This window comes from Oncorhynchus mykiss, chromosome 3, assembly GCF_013265735.2.
Source record: "Oncorhynchus mykiss isolate Arlee chromosome 3, USDA_OmykA_1.1, whole genome shotgun sequence".
NCBI classification, from domain to species: Eukaryota; Metazoa; Chordata; class Actinopteri; order Salmoniformes; family Salmonidae; genus Oncorhynchus; species Oncorhynchus mykiss.
In genome coordinates this window covers 53,327,883-53,349,605 of record NC_048567.1, presented here as the reverse complement: position 1 = coordinate 53,349,605, position 21,723 = coordinate 53,327,883, and the positions used below count along the sequence as shown (strand labels likewise).

At 41.3% G+C, this 21,723-nt stretch overlaps 2 protein-coding genes across 3 annotated transcripts in view; both read right to left on the bottom strand.

Annotated features, from left to right (window-relative positions):
- Positions 1–1,950, bottom strand: part of LOC110520191 (ly6/PLAUR domain-containing protein 6) — a 28,019-nt gene extending 26,069 nt beyond the window's left edge. The window contains exon 1 of the mRNA XM_021597340.2: positions 1,793–1,950. The gene's annotated coding sequence lies outside the window, so the exon portion shown is untranslated. The remainder of the gene's footprint in view (positions 1–1,792) is intronic.
- Positions 1,951–10,213: 8,263 nt separating this feature from the next.
- The window catches only part of LOC110520190 (ly6/PLAUR domain-containing protein 6B), a 48,109-nt gene continuing 36,599 nt past the window's right edge, over positions 10,214–21,723 (bottom strand). Inside the window, exons 3-5 of one of the 2 annotated variants that reach the window (XM_021597339.2) lie at positions 21,530–21,628; positions 13,081–13,211; positions 10,214–12,926 (exon numbers count right to left, since the gene is read on the bottom strand). In XM_021597339.2, the coding sequence (XP_021453014.1) occupies positions 12,729–12,926; positions 13,081–13,211; positions 21,530–21,628 (428 nt within the window). In that variant the 3' untranslated portion in view covers positions 10,214–12,728. The remainder of the gene's footprint in view (positions 12,927–13,080; positions 13,212–21,529; positions 21,629–21,723) is intronic. The other variant, XM_036974575.1, reaches the window with a different exon arrangement.

The following is a 21,723-nucleotide window of genomic DNA, read 5'->3' as shown; positions in this document are numbered from 1 at the left end:
ACCAAATCAAATAAAAAATAAAACACAAAGTTACTGGTTACAAACACATGGTTAGCAGATGTTATTGTTAGTGTAGCAAAATGCTTATAGGAAAATGCTTAAATTTAACCAACTCTTCCCTTATTCAGATCAAATATCAGTTTCCTCCTTTATTTTGATCACATACAGCATATGCATCATAAGAAAGGTCGTCAGTGATGATGTGCTAGGGCACAGATTGGTAAGGAAAGCTTTTACAGTTTGTCCTTCTATCTGTGTCGTTAGCTAATATACTGGACACAAATATTTCTGTCTGTAATAAAAGGAAAAACCCATTCTGATTGGCTGGCCCTGGTTCCCCAGTGGGTGGACCTGGCTCCAAGTGGGTGGGCCTATGCCCAGTCATGTGAAATCCATAGATTAGGATCTAATTTATTTATTTCAGTTGACTGATTTCCTTCTATGAACTGTAACACAGTAAAATCTCTTAAATTGTTGCACGTTGCGTTTATATTTTTGTTCAGTATAGTTGACACACAGATGAAACCTCCAGGAAATAGAGGTGGCAGAAAACACGGTGAAGGATCAAAACAGGGTGATAACTATGTCTATGTAACAGTAGGGGGGAACCTCTGGTCATCACCAGTTATTTTCTCTGACCACCAGATTTTAGTGGCACCCATACATGGAATATGAAGGGGTAGAGCACAGCAAGGTGATCTAAGCCAAACTGACAGAGCTACCACAGAGAGGAACAGCCTAGCAGGAGGGAGCAGAGCAGGAGACTAGGGCAAGTCTTTGCCCCCCAGCAACCTCTGCTCTACAGAATATGGAGCAATGAGAGACCACTCCCAAACAGATGCACTAAAATCCACATAGCAACAGCAGCAAGCCCCCCGTGAACAATCCCCCCACCTCTCCACTACTGAGGGAGTTACAGCCAACCTCAAACCTCTGGCTTCCATAGATGCGTCTGTCCGGGGGTAGGGAAAACACTGTACATGGACAAGACAAGGGTATGGGAGCCTCAATGCACCTGCTAGTCTACATTCACATCCATTGCAATACTGAGTTCCTTTTCCACAGTGGATCTGGACCCTGGTCTGTAATACAGTCCAAATGTGTGAAATTAAACCTGCATGGCATTTAGTACAATCTGGCAGAGGTGTGGTCCAAATGGAGCTCATAGTTTCTATTCCTTGAATACCCCAACCTCTTGATTTAGTAACATAAAATGTGCAAAATGTTATTGGTTTCAATAGAAACTAGGTAATAATTGTGTAATAATAACGTAACTAATATGTAGCCTAGCAACTATATTGTGGACAATCAGACAGTCCTTTGTTATTCTGGGAGTATAATTTATTAATGTCAAACAAACAAAAACAGCCTTTCAAATATATTTCATGTAAGTCAAATAGAATTGGTCACATTTATATTTTACTCAAATGACAGGATACATTTCCTCCATCCATAAAGTATTATTCATGCATGGATAATATTTTTCTCTATTCTGGTCATCATGTTATGGTGTTGACACAGGAGAATGGGGGTCTAAGTGGGTCTGCAAGAAGAGCTTAAATACAACACAAAAACAGTGTGCACTGGATACAGTTTCATAGTCTATTGCACTTGGCTTTTCTATTATTTTGCATTCTTGTTATATTCATTTTCTTTCTCAAATAATAAATAATGTATCCAATTATTTCTTGGGGGGCTCTGTTTACCCATGTCACCGCACAGCCACTCTATTGTCGCTTATTGATCCCATTGAGTATTTGTAGTTACTAAATAAACAAAACACTTCACTTACTAGGAATTCCTCCTGTAGCAGTCAAACTTCACCCCAGGTCCCAGCTTTTGAATAGTCCACGGCTCTAAAACAAATGTACACTCCTCCGTGTGTTGCCTTTGCGGATTATTGCACGTCGGTAGGTCGGTGTATTGGCTCTGTGACTCTTTGACGTCTTGGAAATGGAATACATTAGTTGACGACGGGTGGCGGGAGGCGTGTTCAATACCGACTGGGACAGTCCCAATAGGCTGCGCATCTCGATAGTAGGTTCACATTCAAATTAGGAACACAGACAGACGCCACACTTTCACTTAGCCTTTCCCTTATTCCTCCATTTGATTAGAAATAATACTGCAGTTGTCCTTTGAATGCAAAAAAATATTAATCCTTAAAACTAGAGACGGATAATCAATATTCCATATTTTTCTAGGCACCGTCAGAGCTGGAATCTGTTCTGAAATGGTTCCAATGTTAAGGCTACATAGCGTTAATTTGAGTTCATATTCTTTATTTTAATGATGAATAGCCTAAAACGTTTGATGACTCATTATTTTGCAGATCAACGCCCTCCACTGGTCACACTTTAATTACTAGGGGTGTAAACAAACAAAACATTCATGCATTACTTATTACACAGCATGTATACGTATGTCGTGTGTGTTGTGTGTATGGTAACTGTTGAATGACATATCATCAATCACATGTAGTCCTACATGTGTATTATCTTTCTGTATCTCTTGTACAAATCTAGCACACCTCACTGACACTATACCACTATATTTTGCAGAAACTAAGGGGGAGCGTGCTTGCTCTTGGTAAATAAATAAACAAATCAATCAATCAAGGACACATAAAAATTATCTGCCTACACTTTAGAAGAATTATGCCGCAGTTGTATTTTAAGTCTGGATGTTGAGTTTGATTTGTGTTGTGTGGATGTAAGAGTCAGAAGAACGAAACTGCTTGTGTATGAAAGTTATGTTATTTGAGTGAAGTGTAGAGAGAGAGAGAGAGAGGAGAGAGAGAGAGAGAGGAGAGAGAGAGAGAGAGGAGAGAGAGAGAGAGAGAGTTGTTAATAAGATATGGTTGGGATTCAGATCTTAAAGCTATTGAAATGGTCTTTTAACCCAAACTGTTTATTCACCCTTTATAAAGGAAAATACTACATAAGTAGTTAATTCATTAATATTAATGAATGTATGTGTTTGTTTCTCATTGCAGTTAAAAACAAACTATTCTGAGGGTTTGATGTGACATACATCACCTTTCAGAGCTATTTATTGGAGTAGGAAATAGACATGTATAGAGGGGCTGTAGCCTACATCAAATGTCATTGAGACACTTCTTTCATAATATAAGCCTATCACTGATCAAATTAAGCTGTCAATTTTGTCATTATCATTTTTGGATCTTAGTACAGGAAATAGCTTAACATGAACGAGACTCTCAATAACAAACACCCAGAATTGAGTTGATTGAAATAAGTTATGTCTTGTGAACACATTTTTATTGCATAAATCAAGTAAAGTTATAGTTCCTAATCACACACATAATCACTCGTTTTTCCCTCCTGACATTGCCTCCTATTCATGGAATTCAATTGTCGTAAAAATATCATTGGTTCCATGTACAGCATTTCAAGCATGACTGGATTCCACTTGAAGTTAAGATCTAAAAAAAACTGTATTTGCCAAAATTACAACCTCCTCACCAAGGATCAGGTGTCTTGTAATGGTGGAGCGAGGACTGCAGAGGGCCCAGCCTCAAGATAAGGATTATTTAACTTCAGGATAAAAGAAGAGAAAAAAAGAGAGAGAGAGAGAGAAAAGAGAAAAGAGAGAGAGAGAGAGAGAGATATTGTTAATTTCACTTTTGTATATTACCTACCTCACTTGCTTTGGAAATGTTAACATACTGTATGTTTCCCATGCCCATAAAGCACATTGAATTGAATTGAATTGAGAGAGAGAGAGAGAGAGAGAGAGAGAGAGAGAGAGAGAGAGAGAGAAGATGAATGGAAGGTGTAGAAGGAGGGGATTTGTATGAAGGAGAAGAGACATGGTACCTGAGGAATGTGGGAGATTAAAATAGGTTAAAATATTAGCTCAAAAAAAGGATGAAAGAGAGAAGGGGTGGAGAGAGAGAGAGCACACACACTTCCACTAATTGAATCAAATCCTATGGACTAATGACATCACTCAGTGTGGCATGTCATAGCTAGATTTATTTGTGATGGTGTGTACAGAATGCCTACAGAAAACCCACTGCAATGATTTTACAGTACACTCAGGCTCAGGAAAACCATCAAAGCATATTAATGTTGTATATTTTTTTGACTGCCTATTTTTAGACTTTTATGCATTCATTAAATCATCCCAAAAGTATCCCACTGCCAACAGTTTTAGGCCATATTTGGTTCATTCCATTTTTTTCTGAAAAATAACAACTGAGTAAAGTTATAGGACTATACCTCTTCCTCTTGATCAGGGACGCTGCTCTGCATGCAATGCAGTCTGGGATATCACATCCATTAACGTTATCAAAGGCAGGCCTGTCAATCAGAAGAGACAATGGGGATAGTGAAGAGGACACGTCTACAGACAGAGGCCTATTCATATAGCGGGGAACATCAACTCTGCAGTCATAGAGCAGAGGCCAGGGCTCTACCCCTCCACTTAAAGACTTGAGACCTGGATGACTACATATAGGCATTACACCCATTATCAGTAGATCGGACACTAGAGCTGGGCTCATCCCATCTCATCCGCCTGTTTAAAGTGCACTTTGGAAATGGCCTCATGATAAAAGAAAACTGAAGCTGTAACTTGACCTTTTCTCCAGAACTCTCTGGTATTTGTCATGTGGATATAAAGTAGGCAAATTCTGACTGCAAAATGTATTTGAAGAGCCCTTACAAGTGAGTTTTACTGTATCTTCTGTTTGATTTCCACACCTTTCTAATGCATTTGTAAACCCAACTAAATAGCCTTTAGCCCAGAGCGGTGTGGGACTGTATGTTCATGTCGAGTCTAAGTGTTTTGTCCACACATCAGAGCAGAGCTGTAGAGACAAGGCTGCCAACAACCCCTCGTCTTCTCCGTCAACACCTCAGACAGGGTAGCATGTTGGGACTAAATGCAACCATCTATATCCTAAACAGTGAAAGACACACGTCTGCTGTCATGCACCATAGCCATGCATGATCAATCAAATAATCACATTACTGTAATCATAATCTCGGCACCCAAACCAAATCTGATACTCGATGTCACGACTCACGAGAGACTACTCTGAACACAAATGCAAATGTTTTATAAACTCCAACCCTTGGGGGACTTAATGGAAATGACCTTACCTGCTCTGACTTGTGACCCTATCCTGATACAGCATTGCTATAATACACAGTGACCAATCTACTTTGGTCCCACTAAAATACCATTAGTGTACATCTTTTAGGCAACAGTTATCAACAATCTAGTCTGTATATAGAGATTCCAGACATTTACATCTGTGTAATAGAGCACCTTTACTTCAAACACCCTGAAGATCTAAAGAGCCTTAACAAGTCACCCTCTCCAAACTGTGAATGGTAGGATCCACCTGTCTTGTGACCTGGATCAGAGGCAGGGTCATGCCACCCTGTGGTCCCTACAGGGGGAGCTTAGTCTGTGGCCACCCTACGCCCTGTCCATGGACATCAAAGGACATATCCCAAAACATGTAGAAGATAGACAGAGACAGAAAGATAGTGACTTAAACAGAACCTCTGTCTTATGCTATGTTTGTTGATGTGTATCCACAGACAAATAATAATTTATACATAATTGAGGCTGATGATAACAGAAAACAAATTTGATTGAATTAATAGAATATTCCGCAAACTGCCCGAGGTCAAGAGGCGGGAAACAACTAGTGAGAAGATCTTTGAAATTCTTTGACGTTAGATCCATAAGCACAAGACACAACCAACCTCTGACTGTTGATAATTGGACATATCTTCTCAGCTCAGTCAACCTGAGAGACTAAATACAGGTTTTCAATGAATTGCTCTGATGGGTTTCAGCCTATGTTCTGTCGAGGCTTGACAGCATCTCATCTTAAAGTGTTAAGATGATGTTGAGGAGTTGCCCCCTGCAGGGTCTTAGTTACTGTACCTGGACATTCCCTTCAACTGTGCTTTAGATTTAACAGGGTCCGTACAACACACACTGAGATGAAGAGGTTGGAGTAAATAGTCCATGAGCCACTTAAGGCTGAATTAAAGTGTTGGCTTTGATGGGATACTATGAGGAAAATAAGAAAAATGATAAAGCCTCAGGATATGATCTATCCATCAACAACTGTTTCTTAAAAAAAATATACTGGCCACGTTCGGAAGTCATTCATACCTTTTTATAAAAGATGGACTGCCAAGACCATCTGCAATAGAGCATTCAGGAAAGCTGATAGCAACTATTTTTTTCTCGTTTCTCACTTTCCCACCTTCCTTTTCAATCATCAGCGCCTCCTGTTTTAACCTTTATCGTAGTCAAGTCTTCAGAAGTCGCCCTTATTAGTATAGCAGAAGTTCTGGATATCCAGGACCAGGCTTCACCAACAATCTCTTTGAAGAGAGAAAGAGATGCCTGTGAACTGTAGAGGAGCTGCTACCGTCTCTCTTTTCACACCTACAGCAACAGCCACCTATCCAGTTCCGAATGGAGCCCTAGTAGCATAACCAGTCTTGTGTAAACAGGAGGTGTGAGATCCCAGCAGGTTCTTTGGCATCACAGGGCCTCTCCTGCTGTGACTGAGTAATGGGATGTGGAAAGCAGATCACAGGGCTGGTCTGAGGAGCCTTGAGATCAGTGTTTTCACTACACTACATGGGAGGAGGGCCTCCATACCTACTCCAAGGCTAGAGCCTGACCTGCCGTTACCACCCCAGACATGAAGGGGTGTCTTTGGGGTGGTCTGGAAGGCCGCGACCCTCTCTGCTGGACCTCCCTGGGCTTCAGATCTGAGAGGGCATAATGACTAACCCAGACAACATGTGTCGACGGCTGGCAGGTTTATGAGGCTGGTGACACATGATGAGAGGACCTGTAGAACCAGATTAAACATGCCAGCCTAGCCAATCAGTATAACTGATGTTGAGAGCTAACTCAAACCCTAAGCAATGACAACATTGTGGGAGCCAAAGGTTTCAATTCTTCCCGTGTTACTGTACATGAATCATTGAGCATAACATTGAGCGCTAACGGAGTGCAACTAACTTTCCACGGAGTTGCATTATTTTCCAGAAAACGCATAAAGCCCTGAGTTGATTAATCCCTTTATACCATCGCTATAATTTAACACATTTACCACTATAAATGTGTTCATTTGCCGGTAGAAATGTGTTCAACATCTACTGAAGTATCTAGCAAGTTTACTAGAGAGCAACAGTAGTTGCCTTGGTAACCAAACAAACAGACTTGCTAGTTTAGCTAACCAAACCATCAGTCCTAGCTTGATATGATGAAAATCGTATTCAACAATGTCAATAATGTTTTAATTTGACTTTTGCTTTCAAAAGCAGCTCAAACATATAACAAGTAAGAACAATAGCCAGTGAATTCTACCGTGCTGATTGATATACAGTGTGTTATAGGGAAAAAACGCACGCTCTAGAAGTCCCTTCAAGCTAATCAGAAATGAGTATTCAACAATGCCATGGTATACAACTGGACACATAATATAGTCAAAAGGTGTGTGTAACCTGTCAACATTTGTATCTGAGACATACAGTATCACCTGAAGACATTTTTAGGATTGGGAAGAGAGTAATAGTTTAACCTGGGGATGTCCCCATCCACACACCCTGATCAAACATTGAATGGTTTAAAAAGACACTGGGTTGAAAGAGAATTGACCCTCCCGGCACAATTACTATGCATAATACATTCCAAGGGTACTAGGATGGCATATTAGAATACTACTGGCCCAATTTTACTTGAAACTAGTCTGGTGATCCAAATCTCCCAGGCTGTACAGACAAAGGGTTCTTCTTAGAACATGTAACCTATGAAATTGAACAATTTGTCCAGAGTCAACAAGAAAAACAAAAGAGTACAGTTTTAAATAACTTCTTTCATTCACTTTCAATACTAATCTCCTTAGTTGAAAAAACTAGCCAGCCACACCACCTCGATCTATCAGCAGACCCTTTCCTTTGAGTCATTAGAGTTCCTGTCTCTCCTTTGGTAAGAGTCTCACTGGGGTTTGGCCAACCCTTCGAGACTCAGCTTAACCTTGTATCAAGGGGCTAAGATCCCCATAGCAGAATAAAGTGCTGGGATTTCGCCCTCTGAAATACTGTCAGCCAATTAGCATTGTGAACTCTGCCCTCACATCGGAATGTTAATCCCCGATTGGCCGTCGCCGTGTAAACATACCCGGACAAAGACTCATGTTAGGTAACCAAAACCCACCTCCAACCAATACTGTGACTGTAAGAGAAGGACAACTAGGGGCCTGAGGAGGAAACAAAAATTGTTCAGAGGGGAAATGGTCAGATTTGCTATTAAACATGAGAAAGAGGTAAGTGATATCCACTTTTAGAGGCCTACCTGCAACATCAGAGGAAGAATATACAGTTGAGAGAGAGAGAGAAGGAAGGAAGGAAGGAAGGTAGGAAGGAAGGAAGGAAAGAAGGAAAGAAAGAAAGAAAAAGAAAGAAAGGGGGACAAGAGGTGAATATGATTGGCATGCATACTGCTGGTCAACCAAGCATAGCAGAAAGTCTTGACCGTACTTAGTTGATCATTGACATCTTGGCTCAACCATTTCATTACAGAAGCATTATGGGATTGGCCTAACTCAGTTATAAATGTGGTTTGGTTACCTAATTGCCCAGACCACTTCAAATGTGCCTATTGACAGAAGTCATGAGTCCCAATACTAAACTAATGCTTTTCTATTTTCAATCCATTAATTTATTTTTAATAACTTAAAAGTGACATATAATCTAATACTGTGCTTCAGTGGATGATAATGTCAGAATTGGATTAAGTTTAATTCAATAGAAGATTGTCTTTATGCAATTGTTATGGCATAGTAAAGCAGGGGCTAAATGCGGTCCATGTGAAGCATTACAATGCAACTTCATCCAGTATTAATCCCATACAGTCACAGAATTGTATCCTGTGGATCTAACATATCTATCAATAGCATTTAGTTAAGATGTATTCCAGTGCATCAGAATGTCTTGATCAAGCAAGTGTTTTTAATCTGAGCCAGCAATACATTTTGCAATCTGCTCCAACCACTGACAGTAAACGGCTGACAGACAAAGCAGCCATCGGGGGCCAATCTGAGGGGGGTATGTGGGGTGGCTCGAGAGCGTCACTGGGTCTTTGTGAGACCGATGACTCCAGAGAGGGTGGAAAGTAACAGGCTGCAGCTCCATGCCTAATAAAGCCAGAACAAAGCGAGCAGCGGCCAGAGCAAACAGCGTGCGCACACACACACACACACACACACACACACACACACACACACACACACACACACACAGTCCCAAGTCAACGGCTGTCCAGTGAGGCCTCTTCTGTGAAGCCAAAACAGCCAAACACACACTTTCACTGGTCTTGGACAATGGAAACCCATCCCCCAACGTATCGTGCCTCCTTGCGCACACACACGCACACACACACACCCTGACTGTTCTAGATGACCTGTACTGTTTTTAGAGCATGTTTATCTCTGTAATAGTCTGGTTTAAAAAAAAAAAACACATGACAAGGCAGAAATGAGAATGTTCCCCCAGGGCCTAATTTCAGGAAGTGAGTGTCTGTTTTGACAGTCCCTTCAACACCCTCCTTCATGGTGCACCCAAGGGCTAGGTGCAGGTGAGGCCCCTACTGGCTATACTCTCACTGGATAGGGGTGTTATGGTAGCTCACAACCAACCATGCTAATCTATCATGCATCAGGCTGCAAGCCGAGTGGCTTTCTTAAAACACACTCCTGAGAAAACAAGGCAAACAGAAGAGCTTCTGATAATAACCCCCCAGCTCCCATTAACACTATCACAGCAAATACAGATTACCTCTCTGATCATTAGGATATTGGTAATTGTACAATATGAACCCTGTAAGGTGGAGATTCTGCAAATGTGAACTGCCCTTTACGATTCTTCATAAAAACTAATTGCGTTAGTTTGAAACATTTGAGAGTTTACCATTTAAACGGAGACAGGCAGTCATGGTTACCAAGCGCTGAGAAATAAAGGAACAAACATTGTATGGCAATTCATAGGAAAAGTTATTACTTAAGTGATAATGCCCAAGAAGCCGGTGCTTGGAGGATATATTGGCACGAGTGTTGTTGTTAGCAAACCGTGCCAATATATCCTCCAAACACCGACTTCGAGGGCATTATCCCTTTTATACAAGGGGTTACCAACATATTCAAATAAAGATTGACATATTTTCATAAAAACATAATTTGTATGAATATATTCATACTATTTCATGCTTCCACAAAATATAGCCCTGACACAAATCTAGGGTTGCAACCCTAGCCGGCTGGCCGTTCATTCTATCGGTTAGGTTGCCAGAGACCCAGTAGTTTAGTCTTTTTGTTCGATATCTATGGACGCGAGCCAGTCGTTCGTTCTAAATGTTCCATCGCCATGCTGTCTGGCAAACGTTCTTATCCCTTGCTTGCTAGCCAACTTCCACTAACACAGTCACATCAAACAGTACAGCCAGAATAACAGAAATGAACTGCATTTGCATTTGTTTAAGCTGTTTCTAGTGACATTTATTTGGATACATCCATAACAATGAGCTAATGATACACGATTTTGCCCGGCATAGACAATTTGATCTCTTGCCAGGACACGGTTGTCACTAGTTACCACAGCCACAAAGTCATAAACCCTGCCTGTTTCTACTCGTTCTTCTCTTCTTAAAATCTGATTTGAAACCAAACCTCAGCCATAGCCTTAACAACACTGCTAACGTTATGCCTTACCCTAAACTTAAATTATGACCAAAAAGCTTTTTGTTCCAATAATTATTTATGAAACAGCCAAGTGTTACTTTGTGGCTGTGGTAACTAGTGACAACTCCAGGACACAGTTCAGAGGAGCTAGACAACTACACTAACGCAATCACTTCAAACGGCATCTGGAAAAACAGCAAACTAGCTGTGTTTAATTTTGTTTGACCTGTTTTTCTATTGAAATGTATTTGTATGTATCCATAAACATTATGCTGATTCATGATTTCAACTGGCTGAGAAAAGTTGCCTGCCTGTCCATCTCGTCCCAGCACTTTCAAACTATGAAACAGTTGAAGTTCGAATTTCCATATTGAAACAACGTTACAGATGTCAGGGAGACAGACAGCACATTTTATACAAGCCGCCACTGTTGAAAACGAAATGATAGTCTAAAAGAAAATGGGAGATAATGTCTAGATGCTTTTTACAGTAGAGATCAAGTTCCTAAATTGCCTGGCTGGGCTGATGCGACGGTGGATTAAGCAGTGAGATGGAACAGTAAATAGGCATTTCAATGTAGCCTTAGTGGGTGGTAACATGGGGATTAGACACCGGCTGGAACTCGGTTTTAACCAATCAGCATCCAGGATTAGACCCACCCTATAATATGCCATAAATAACTGAACATTCCATGGTTTCTTGACATATTCATTAAATATCAATAAAACACGATAAGAAGGTTAACCTTTAAAAAGGTCAACTTTTTCATGTTGCTGACATGGAAAGTCATAAAATCCTTTGTCGTTAATCTCTCACAACTTCATGGCAATGATAGTTTTATGCCATATTACATCACCAGACATTGCAACTATTTATGTAAATAAATATCATATTCCATATTTTTCTGAGATTTCCAGATCTAAGAACAGATGTGATAAGACCTCTTCACAACATGAGGCAGAAACAGGGCCAGCACACAGCTTGGTGAATCAGTCTCACATGCTAGGAACTACATAACGGTCATAATGAGCACCATGTTGTCATATGGCCACAGACATGGGACTTCTGCAAAGAGATAATACATTCTGGTAAAAGTAACACTGTAATGTCATTAAGGCATGTTGTCGAGAAAAGCTAAATATATAGAAAAGTACATCTTTCCAAAAGTATAGTTCTTTCCATTTTATTTAAGGATATTCACAAGTTATGCTAAAAAAAATACAAGTAACAATATTTCTTAACAAAACATTCAAGTGCAAAATGCTTTCATTTTGTGCCATACTATGGATCAAGTACTAATACATTTACGCCAGATTCCATGTCTATCATCATCTCCCAAAGTTCTCCCTGATCCAATGGGCATGGGGCATGCCTATGTCTCCAGTCATTCCTGGTCCATGTGTGCACTGCAGTGCTGCAAAATCCCACAGAGAACACACGATTAACATTCCCAGGACCATGAATAATCCTAGGGAATGTTCTGTGGAACATTTAAAGTCTCCCGGTTCCAGCCTCTCATTCGGCATGCTCCGTATAGTAGTTTGGGGCTCTGGCCAGGGCTGATTGAAGGATCGGTCACTGGGCATCCATCTTTGAATCAGCAATGGACATTAGACTTATGATGGGCATGATCCTCCTTGAACCCTTCCGGTTAACTCCTCTGCTTGCCAACTCCACTAGCTGGCAAGCTACATCCAATTTTATAGATCAACTGACCATTGGTCTTTGTCCAATTCTATTGATTCCATGGATGCTTTCTCCAGTCCCATTGGCTTATGTAGATGCAACCAATGTTAACAAACCAAGCATCATTCATTAGGACACTGCTGTAGTCCTTCGTGATTGTTCGATTGATCTATGTGACATCTTTAACACAGATTATCACCACACTTGTAACAACACACATCCTCCATGTTCAGAGGAACATGCTGCTCTGGTATAGTCTGGTCCCCTCTATAGGGACATGCTCTGAGGGACAGCAGTGTCACAGTAGGACCAGTCTGGTCAACCCCAGGCCCAGGGTGGTGAGTAATGTCATCCAGCAGCAGCCCCACGCTGTCCTCACAGGGGCCTGGGGTGGGGCTGAGTTATAAGCCTGCTGCCTCATGGCAAACACAGCATTGGTGTGGTTGGTGGGGACCTCCACGTTGCAGATCATACCCTCACAGCACGACACACACTCCTACAAGAGGGAGAGGAGACAGAGGAGACAGAGCGGAGGAGTGAGCGACAACAAAATCAAAACACAAAGGCAGCAGTAATGACAAATACTTTTCAGCTGATTCTACAAATTCCTTAGGAGACAGATGATCGTGGGTTTTGGTGTATGGACTTACTGTGTGACCCATGTCCCTGTGATGTCTACAGCCTGAAGCATGACACACCTCCCTGGCAGCACACTTTTTGGTCACAAACTTGGTCTTGCCATGACTGGTGAAGTGGTGCACTGTCATACAGAACTGTGTATCTGAGGAAAGGATAACAAAGAAATATACATTACCCAACTGGTTAGCTGGCTTGACAGGGCCGGAGCTGTCCTGAGCGCCATATTTTTAGGGAACTGCATACCGGCTCTGCTATACCACAAAGTGGCCTATCACGGCCCAGATTCAGACACAGAGTCAAAAAAAGGTTGATCAAAGCAGAATGAAAGCGGGATCTGCATTGAATAGCAATGGGGAGTGGGCATTCATATCCAAAATCAAAAGTAACAGTCGATGCAGCTGGCTGCCACACCAGATACTAAGTACTGCAGTGCATCTCCTCCTCATGGACTGCACTAGATTTGCCAGTTCTTGCTGTGAGATGTTACCCCACTCTTCCACCAAGGCACCTGCAAGTTCCCGGACATTTTCTGGGGGAATGACCCTAGCCCTCACCCTCCGATCCAACAGGACCCAAAACCGCGACTCGTCAGTGAAGAGCACTTTCTGCCAGTCATGTCTGGTCCAGCGAAGGTGGGTTTGTGCCTATAGGTGATGTTGTTGTCAGTGATGTCTGGTGAGGACCTGCCTTACAACAGGCCTACAAGCCCTCAGTCCAGCCTCTCTCAGCCATAACTGTGACCTTAATTGCCGACCGTCTGTAATCTGTCTTAACGACTGTTCCACAGGTGCATGTTCATTAATTGTTTATGGTTCATTGAATAAGCTTGGGAAACAGTTTAAACCCTTCACAATTAAGATCTGTGAAGTTATTTGGATTTTTATGAATTATCTTTGAAAGACAGGGTCCTGAAAAAGGGACATTTCTTTTTTTGCTGAGTTTATATGTAAATATTTGAGTATATCTTTTCATGTGACAACACTGAAGAAATGACACTTTGCTACAATGTAAAGTAGTGAGTGTACAGCTTGTATAACAGTGTAAATGTGCTGTCCCCTCAAAATAACTCAACACACAGCCATTAAGGTCTAAACCGCTGGCAACAAACGTGAGTACACCCCTAAGTGAAAATGTCCAAATTGGGCCCAATTAGCCATTTTCCCTCCCCGGTTTCATGTGACTCGTTAGTGTTACAAGGTCTCAGGTGTGAATGGGGAGCAGGTGTGTTAAAGTGGTGTGCTCAGACCATACGCCGTACACTGCATCAAATTAGTCTGCATGGCTGTCGTCCCAGAAGGAAGCCTCTTCTAAAGATGATGCACAAGAAAGCCCGCAAACAGTTTGCTGAAGACAAGCAGACTAAGGACATGGATTACTGGAACCATGTCCTGTGGTCTGATGAGACCAAGATAAACTTATTTGGTTCAGATGGTGTCAAGCGTGTGTGGCGGCAACCAGGTGAGGAGTACAAAGACAAGTGTGTCTTGCCTACAGTCAAGCATGGTGGTGGGAGTGTCATGGTCTGGGGCTGCATGAGTGCTGCCGGCACTGGGGAGCTACAGTTCATTGAGGGAACCATGAATGCCAACATGTACTGTGACATACTGAAGCAGAGCATGATCCCCTCCCTTCGGAGACTGGGCCGCAGGGCCACTGCCTTGCTAAAGAAGCTGAGGGTAAAGGTGATGGACTGGCCAAGCATGTCTCCAGACCTAAACCCTATTTAGCTTCTGTGGGACATCCTCAAACGGAAGGTGGAGGAGTGCAAGATCTCTAACATCCACCAGCTCCGTGATGTCGTCATGGAGGGGTGGAAGAGGACTCCAGTGGCAACCTGTGAAGCTCTGGTGAACTCCATGCCCAAGAGGGTTAAGGCAGTGCTGGAAAATGATGGTGGCCACACAACATATTGACACTTTCGGCCCAATATGGACATTTTCACTTAGGGGTGTACTCACTTTTGTTGCCAGCGGTTTAGACATTAATGGCTGTGTGTTGAGTTATTTTCAGGGGACAGCTGAGTGTACAGCTGTTATACAAGCTGTACACTCACTACTTTACACTGTAGCAAAGTGTCATTTCTTCAGTGTTGTCACATGAAAAGATATACTCAAATATTTACAAAAATGTGAGGGGTGTACTCACTTTTGTGATATACTGTACACATACAGTGCCTTCGGAAAGTATTCAGACCCCTTAACTGTTTCCACATAAAAACCTGTTTTTGCTTTGTCATTATGGGGTATTGTGTGTAGATTAATGCAGATTTTTTATATTTTTGAAAAAGGCTGTAATGTAATAAAATGTGGAAGAAGTCAAGGGGTCTGAATACTTTCCGAATGCACAACATATTTCCTATAGCTTCTCAAAATGGACAAACAGTACTATTGCTGCTTATTTCTTGTTTTTCAAGTGAAGGTCTTTGACCGGAGCATGCTGTTCGATTCGCCTAGCCGACTTCGGCTAGCCGCCAGTCGAACTGAAGCATGCTGACGCCTCAACAGTGCAGTTATTCTACTTTGTGGGGGGTTAAGTGCCTCCCAGTTAGCACATACGTTCTGAGAACCATATGTTTTTAAGGAGAGGGGTACCTAGTCAGTTGCATAACTGAATGCATTCAACTGAAATGTGTCTTCCGCATTTAACCCAACACCTCTGAATCAGAGCTGCGGGGGCTGCCTTAATGGCTCTCCACGTCATCGGCGCCCGAGAAGCAGTTCTTGTTGTGGGTTAACTGCCTTGGTCAAGGGCAGAACAGCAGATATTTCCACCTTGCCAAAGCTCTTAACCGCTAAGCTACCTGCTGCCTGGTGAGAGCGTGGTTATCCTATGGTTATTTTGCATACAACCTTCCCACAACTTTCTGGGAATGGTGCAAGATGGCTGCTTGGCTTTGGAACATTATTAGCACATTTAAGGAACTTGAAAAAAAGATTTTCTTGGTATTTCATAACTTCAACTTAACGTTTCCTAAAAGTAATTTTTTTTTTTACATTGGCAGGAGATAGTAGCCCAAATGGGATCAGAATGCAGCTTTATAATAAAGCATTTCATGCATCATCACTTATGTAAGATGTAAACCCTACTATTCATAATGTGACAAGTAGATTCGCTAGTCATAATTTAGGCTAATAATATAACTCAATCACTGTTCTCAAAAAAGACTGTTCAACACATGGCTGAGAGCTCATTTTGTAGAGGCCTGGGATTTAGGCTATATCAGGTTTCTTCTTTCCTTGCACAGGAAAAACACATTTCATGCAATTCTACTTTATGACACTTTATATGACTGGAGACATTAGCAGAATCTATTTTAATATGACAAATTACAGGGTAGCCTACTCTGCTGACACTGACAAACAATCAATAATAACGACACTGTGCATATAATAGGCCTACAAGAAGGGGAGACACAAAGAGAATATGACGTCCATCTAAACTGGAGGAGGAAATTATTGTCCAAAAACAAACGTTTAAGTGACACAGACCCAACAATGATCAAGAGTGAATATATGCAGTGGTGAATATGCGTAGTGCGTACTCACTGGGGCCGATGCTCTCCGCTAGTGCCAATAAGATAACTTAATAGCCTAAGTTGAGACTTTTGATAACTAAAAGACAGATCTCTTTTTACAGCAATAGCCATTTGCTTTCCAAACTATGTCTTCCCAGGATGAATTTTGAAATATTGTGATATACCTGGCTGGGCTCTCTACTTTCACTGACAGTCTGAACTCAAAAATCATCTATTTGGTATTTGCAATTTTAAAATTTACAGTTACAGTGCCTTGCGAAAGTATTCGGCCCCTTTGAACTTTGCGACCTTTTGCCACATTTCAGGCTTCAAACATAAAGATATAAAACTCTTTTTTTGTGAAGAATCAACAACAAGTGGGACACAATCATGAAGTGGAACGACATTTATTGGATATTTCAAACTTTTTTAACAAATCAAAAACTGAAAAATTGGGCATGCAAAATTGTTCAGCCCCCTTAAGTTAATACTTTGTAGCGCCACCTTTTGCTGCGATTACAGCTGTAAGTCGCTTGGGGTATGTTTCTATCAGTTTTGCACTTCGAGAGACTGAAATTTGAGAGACTGATAGATACTTTCGCAAGACACTGTATGGGAAGCTAATGATCCTATGTGGCCTATTTTTAATTATTTTATTTATTTCTGTTTAGACAGGAATATGCTGTCAATCTACTATAATAAATAGCCCAAACAGACTCTGGGACAGTTGTGGGACGATAAATCCCAAATTTATACAACCAGTAGGCCTAGGCTACATAAAAAAATGTACAGTTGAAGTCGGAGGTTTACATACATTTAAACTCAGTTTTTCACAATTCCTGACATTTAATCCTAGTAAAAATTCCCTGTTTCAGGTCAGTAAGGATCACCACTTTATTTTAAGAATGTGAAGTGTCGGAAAAATGGTAGAGAGAATTATTTATTTCAGCTTTTATTTCTTTCATCACATTCCCAGTGGGTCAGAAGTTTACATACAGTTGTGGCCAAAAGTTTTGAGAATGACACAAATATTAATTTTCACAAAGTCTGCTGCCTCAGTGTCTTTAGATATTTTTGTCTGATGTTACTATGGAATACTGAAGTATAATTACAAGCATTTCATAAGTGTCAAAGGCTTTTATTGACAATTACATGAAGTTGATGCAGAGTGTCAATATTTGCAGTGTTGACCCTTCTTTTTCAAGACTTCTGCAATCCGCCCTGGCATGCTGTCAATTAACTTCTGGGCGCCATCCTGACTGATGGCAGCCCATTCTTGTATAATCACTGCTTGGAGTATGTCAGAATTTGTGGGTTTTTGTTTGTTCACATGCCTCTTGAGGATTGACCACAAGTTCTCAATGGGATTAAGGTCTGGGGAGTTTCATGGTCATGGATCCAAAATATCGATGTTTTGTTCCCCGAGCCACTTAGTTATCACTTTTGCCTTATGGCAAGGTGCTCCATCATGCTGGAAAAGGCATTGTTCGTCACCAAACTGTTCCTGGATGATTGGTAGAAGTTGCTCTCTGAGGATGTGTTGGTACCATTCTTTATTCATGACTGTGTTCTTAGGTAAAATTGTGAGTGAGCCCACTCCCTTGGCTGAAAAACAACCCCACACATGAATGGTCTCAGGATGCTTTACTGTTGGCATGATACAGGACTGATGGTAGTGCTCACATTGTCTTCTCCGGACAAATTTTTTTCCTGATGCTCCAAACAATCGGAAAGGGGATTCATCAGAGAAAATGACTTTACCCCAGTCCTCAGCAGTCCAAACCCTGTACCTTTTGCAGAATATCAGTCTGTCCCTGATGTTTTTCCTGGAGAGAAGTGGCTTCTTTGTTGCCCTTCTTGACACAAGGCCATCCTCCAAAAGTCTTTGCCTCACTGTGCGTGCAGATGCACTCCCACCTGCCTGCTGCCATTCCCGAGCAAGCTCTGTACTGGTGGTGCCCGATCCCGCAGCTGAATCAACTTGGTCCTGGCGCTTCCTGGACATTCTTGGGCGCCCCGAAACCTTCTTCACAACAATTGAACCGCTCTCCTTGAAGTCCTTGATGATCCGATAAATGGTTGATTTAGGTGCAATCTTACTGGCAACAATATCCTTGCCTGTGAAGCCCTTTTTGTGCAAAGCAATGATGACTGCACGTGTTTCCCTGCAGGTAACCATGATTGACAGAGGAAGAACAATGATTCCAAGCACCACCCTCCTTTTGAAACTTCCTGTCTGTTATTCAAACTCAATCAGCATTACAGAGTGATCTCCAGCCTTGTCCTCATCAACACGCACACCTGTGTTAACGAGAGAATCACTGACATGATGTCAGCTGGTCCTTTTGTGGCAGGGCTAAATTGCAGTGGAAATGTTTCTTGGGGATTCAATTAATTTGCATGGCAAAGAGGGACTTTGCAATTAATTGCAATTCATCTGATCACTCTTCATAACATTCTGGAGTATATACAAATTGCCATCATACAAACTGAGGCAGCAGACTGTGAAAATTAGTATGTGTGTCATTCTCAAAACTTTTGGCCATGACTGTACACTCAATTAGTATTTGGTAGACTTGCCTTTAAATTGTTTCGGGTAGCTTTCCACAAGCTTCCCACAATAAGTTGGGTGAATTTTGGCACATTCCTGCTGACAGAGCTGGTGAAGCTGAGGCAGGTTTGTTGGCCTCCTTGCTCTCACACGCCTTTTCAGTTATGCACACATATTTTCTATAGATTGAGGTCAAGGCTTTGTGATGGCCACTCCAATACCTTGACTTTGTTGTCCTTAAGCCATTTTGCCACAACTTTGGAAGTATGCTTGGAGTCATTGTCCATTTGGAAGACCCATTTGCGACCAAGATGAAACTTCCTGACTGATGCCTTGAGATGTTGCTTCAATATATCCACATCATTTTCCTACCTCATGATGCCATCTATTTTGTGAAGTGCATCAGCCCCTCCTGCAGCAAAGCACCCCCACAACATGATACTGCCACCCCCGTGCTTCACGGTTGGGATGGTGTTCTTCAGCTTGCAAGCATCCCCCTTTTTCCTCCAAACATAACGATGGTCATTATGGCCAAACAGTTCTATTTTTGTTTCATCAAACAAGAAGACATTTCTCCAAAAAGTACAATCTTTGTCCCTATGTGCAGTTGCAAACCGTAGTCTGGCTTTTTTACGGCGGTTTTGGAGCAGTGGCTTCTTCCTTGCTGAGCGGCCTTTCAGGTTATGTCGATATAGGACTCGTTTTACTGTGGATATAGAAACCTTTGTACCCGTTTCATCCAGCATCTTCACAGGGTACTTTGCTGTTGTTCTGGGATTGATTTGCATTTTTCACACCAAAGTACGTTCATCTCTAGGAGACAGAACGAGTCTCCTTCCAGAGCGGTATGACGGCTGTGTGGTCCCATGGTGTTTATACTTGCATACTATTGTTTGTACAGATGAACGTGGTACGTTCAGGCGTTTGGAAATTGCTCCCAAGGATGAACCAGACTTGTGGAGGTCAATTTTTGTTTTATGAGGTTTTGGCTGATTTCTTTTGATTTTCCCATGATGTCAAGCAAAGAGGCACTGAGTTTGAAGGTAGACCTTGAAATACATCCACAGGTACACCTCCAATTGACTCAAATGATGTCAATTAGACTATCAGAAGCTTCTAAAGCCATGACATAATTTTCTGGAATTTTCCAAGTTGTTTGAAGGCACAGTCAACTTAGTGTATATAAACTTCTGCCCCACTGGAATTGTGATAAAGTGAATTATAAGTGAAATAAACAATTGTTGGAAAAATTACTTGTGTCATGCAAAAATAGATGTCCTTGCCAAAACTATAGTTTGTTAACAAGAAATTTGTGGAGTGGCTGAAAAACGAGTTTTAATGACTACAACCTAAGTGTATGTAAACTTCCGACTTCAACTGTACCTGATGCAACAGATCAGAACATTTAGCTTAAAATGTTGATAAACTACTATTTCTTAACATTATCAGTCCAGCAGTGCGCACAAGGCTCGAATGTTCATTTGGCTACCGGACAATGAAAGAAAGTTGAAAACCTATAAAACATGAGAGAACTAGGCTACTGGTTTCATGGCATGTATAAAATAATTCCCTCTACGAATATGGTCCGATTTTGCCTAGGCTACTTTGAAGCAAGGTAAAATGTATGTAGTAAAATGTTCAGGATTCAAACAATTAAGTAGCTTTATGTTTTCAAAATGGATACTGCCTCCAGCTCATTGCAAAGATGTGTGACGGTCTGATGAAGCCTGCCTTCAAGCGTGCATGAATTACCAGTTGAGAAATAAAAATACTTGCTATTTTTAAACGTGGCCCAAAATCTATTTTTAACACAGGATTGCACTTAGAATTGTTGCGCAATGATTGGGCTTATAAAAGTTCTGTCTGACAGATTTTCCACAAAAAGGCTCTGTATCTGTATGCTGTGCACGTGATAAATAAGAAACAACAAATATACCTACGTGCCAATTCAATTGTTTTTCTTCTCCTGGACAATTGGCCGGAGCCGATTTTATTTAATCTGCTTTTCTTTTTTTCCCCGGCTAACAGAAACTCTGCTACATAGAGATGCCACCAATTATTGGTCATGTAAATTTGGTTAAAAGTCGCGGAGAAGTCATGGAAGTCATGAAATCAAAATGTGTATGAACACTTAACAGTGAATAATCAGAGGTTTCTATATCATAATGTCATTTGGGAATTTCTGTGAACGTAGTCTAATGGACCAACTTGAAAAATGACTGCTCCTGCACCTTTTTCAAGCACTGGCTATAACAGCATAATCATAAGGTATTATAACAGTGTAACAGCAATAATAACAATGATTATTAAGTACTGGTTAACCCTATCAGTCATGCCAATGAGAAACACTAATATCTGACAGTATCTGTGTGAAACAACAGAGGGTACTACTCACTCTGTGGACACCACTTGTCCTCAGCCCAGCGGTTACAGTTGTAGTTGTCTGCAGCTTGCTCGCAGGTGAAGCACTTAAAACTCTTAGGGAATGGAGTGGCTGTGAAGACATTTCCACACTGTCTGTGAATCTATGTTTTCGCTCACATTGCTTCTGTTCAAACTTTTGTCATGATGGATTCAGGTATAAAAAGT